General features: G+C 47.6%; 1 protein-coding gene across 1 annotated transcript in view; it reads right to left on the reverse strand.

The window, feature by feature from the left end:
- adat1 (adenosine deaminase tRNA specific 1) overlaps window positions 1-500 on the reverse strand; it is a 13319-nt gene extending 12819 nt beyond the window's left edge. Inside the window, exon 1 of the mRNA XM_083561293.1 lies at window positions 225-500. Within this exon, the coding sequence (XP_083417419.1) occupies window positions 225-465 (241 nt within the window). The 5' untranslated portion in view covers window positions 466-500. The remainder of the gene's footprint in view (window positions 1-224) is intronic.
- Between the last annotated feature and the right edge of the window lie 976 nt (window positions 501-1476).

Raw genomic sequence — 1476 nt, forward strand, 5'->3', positions numbered from 1 at the left:
TGTGTGTGTGTGTGTTTTGAGTGTATTCAGTGTGTATATTCAGTGTGTGTGTTTTGAGTGTGTGTGTGTGTTTTGTGTGTGTGTGTGTGTGTGTGTGTGTCTGTTTTGAGTGTGTGTGTGTTTTGAGTGTGTGTGTGTGTGTGTGTGTTTTGTGTGTGTGTGTTTTGTGTGTGTGTGTTGGTTATGAGACATGGATTAATGTTCACACTCATACTGTGTTATACCGCAGTGTGTGTCCGGGTAGCGCGTGACCTGAACCACCGCCGCGAGCTGCGTCCACTCGCGACCTCCTTCCGGTTTGCCTCTGCGGGGCAGCGCGTTGTAGCGCTCATAACACACCCGGGCCACTTCATCCGGGTCCCACATGTCCCCCTCTGTCCCGAGCAACGCCGCCTGTCCCCACGTGTGTCCCGGAAACAGACTAACTGCACTCACACACACATTCCATTCAAAACTCCAGCGCATACACTGCGCACCGGAACAGAACACACAGAACTTCCGGTCTATGTTCCAACTCGGGACATAGAGGGCAGTGTCGAGCCGTTTATCATAATTTCATCATCTGTTACTATTAATATTTTACACTTAAAAAATAAAAATAAGAACACATTAAATCAGGTTTTTTATACACTAGAGACTCTTGATGAATGTACAGTATGGAGAATATCTTCTTCTTCTTTCGGCTGCTCCCATTAAGAGTCTCCACAGCGGATCATCCGTCTCCATACCCCCCTGTCCTCTACATCTGCCTCTTTTACCCCCACTACCTGCATGTCTTCCTTCACCACATCCATGAACCTCCTCCTTGGTCTTCCTCTTTTCCTCCTTCCTGGTGTCTCCATCCTCAGCATTTTCCTACTGATATACCCCATGTCCCTCCTCTGCACATGTCCAAACCATCTCAATCTCACCTCCCTCACCTTGTCTCCAAAACGTCCTACATGCACTGTCCCTCTAATAAACTCATTTCTAATCCTGTCCATCGTCGTCACTCCCAACAAACATCTCAACATCTTCAGCTCTGCTACCTCCAGCTCCACCTCCTGTCTTTTACTCAATGCCACTGTCTCTAATCCATACAACATCTCAGGTCTCACCACAGTCCTATAAACTTTCCCTTTCACTCTCACAGATACTCTTCTATCACAAATCACTCCTGCTATCACTCTTCTCCACCCACTCCACCCTGCCTGCACTCTTTTCTTCACTTCTCTAACACTCTCTATTACTTTGCACTGTTGACCCCAGGTACCTGAACTCCTCCACCTTCTCCACCTCTTCTCCCTGCAACCGCACTGTCACACTGTCCTCATACATGTCCTGCACCACCCTCACATACTTCTCTGACACACCAGACTTCCTCATACAATACCACAACTCCTCTCTCCACCCTGTCGTACGCTTTCTCTAAATCCACACACACACACAATCAACTCCTGCAGAACTTCTCCATCAACATTTTCAAAGCAAATAAGG

This window comes from Silurus aristotelis, assembly GCF_946808225.1.
Source record: "Silurus aristotelis genome assembly, chromosome: 14".
Classification (NCBI taxonomy): Eukaryota; Metazoa; Chordata; class Actinopteri; order Siluriformes; family Siluridae; genus Silurus; species Silurus aristotelis.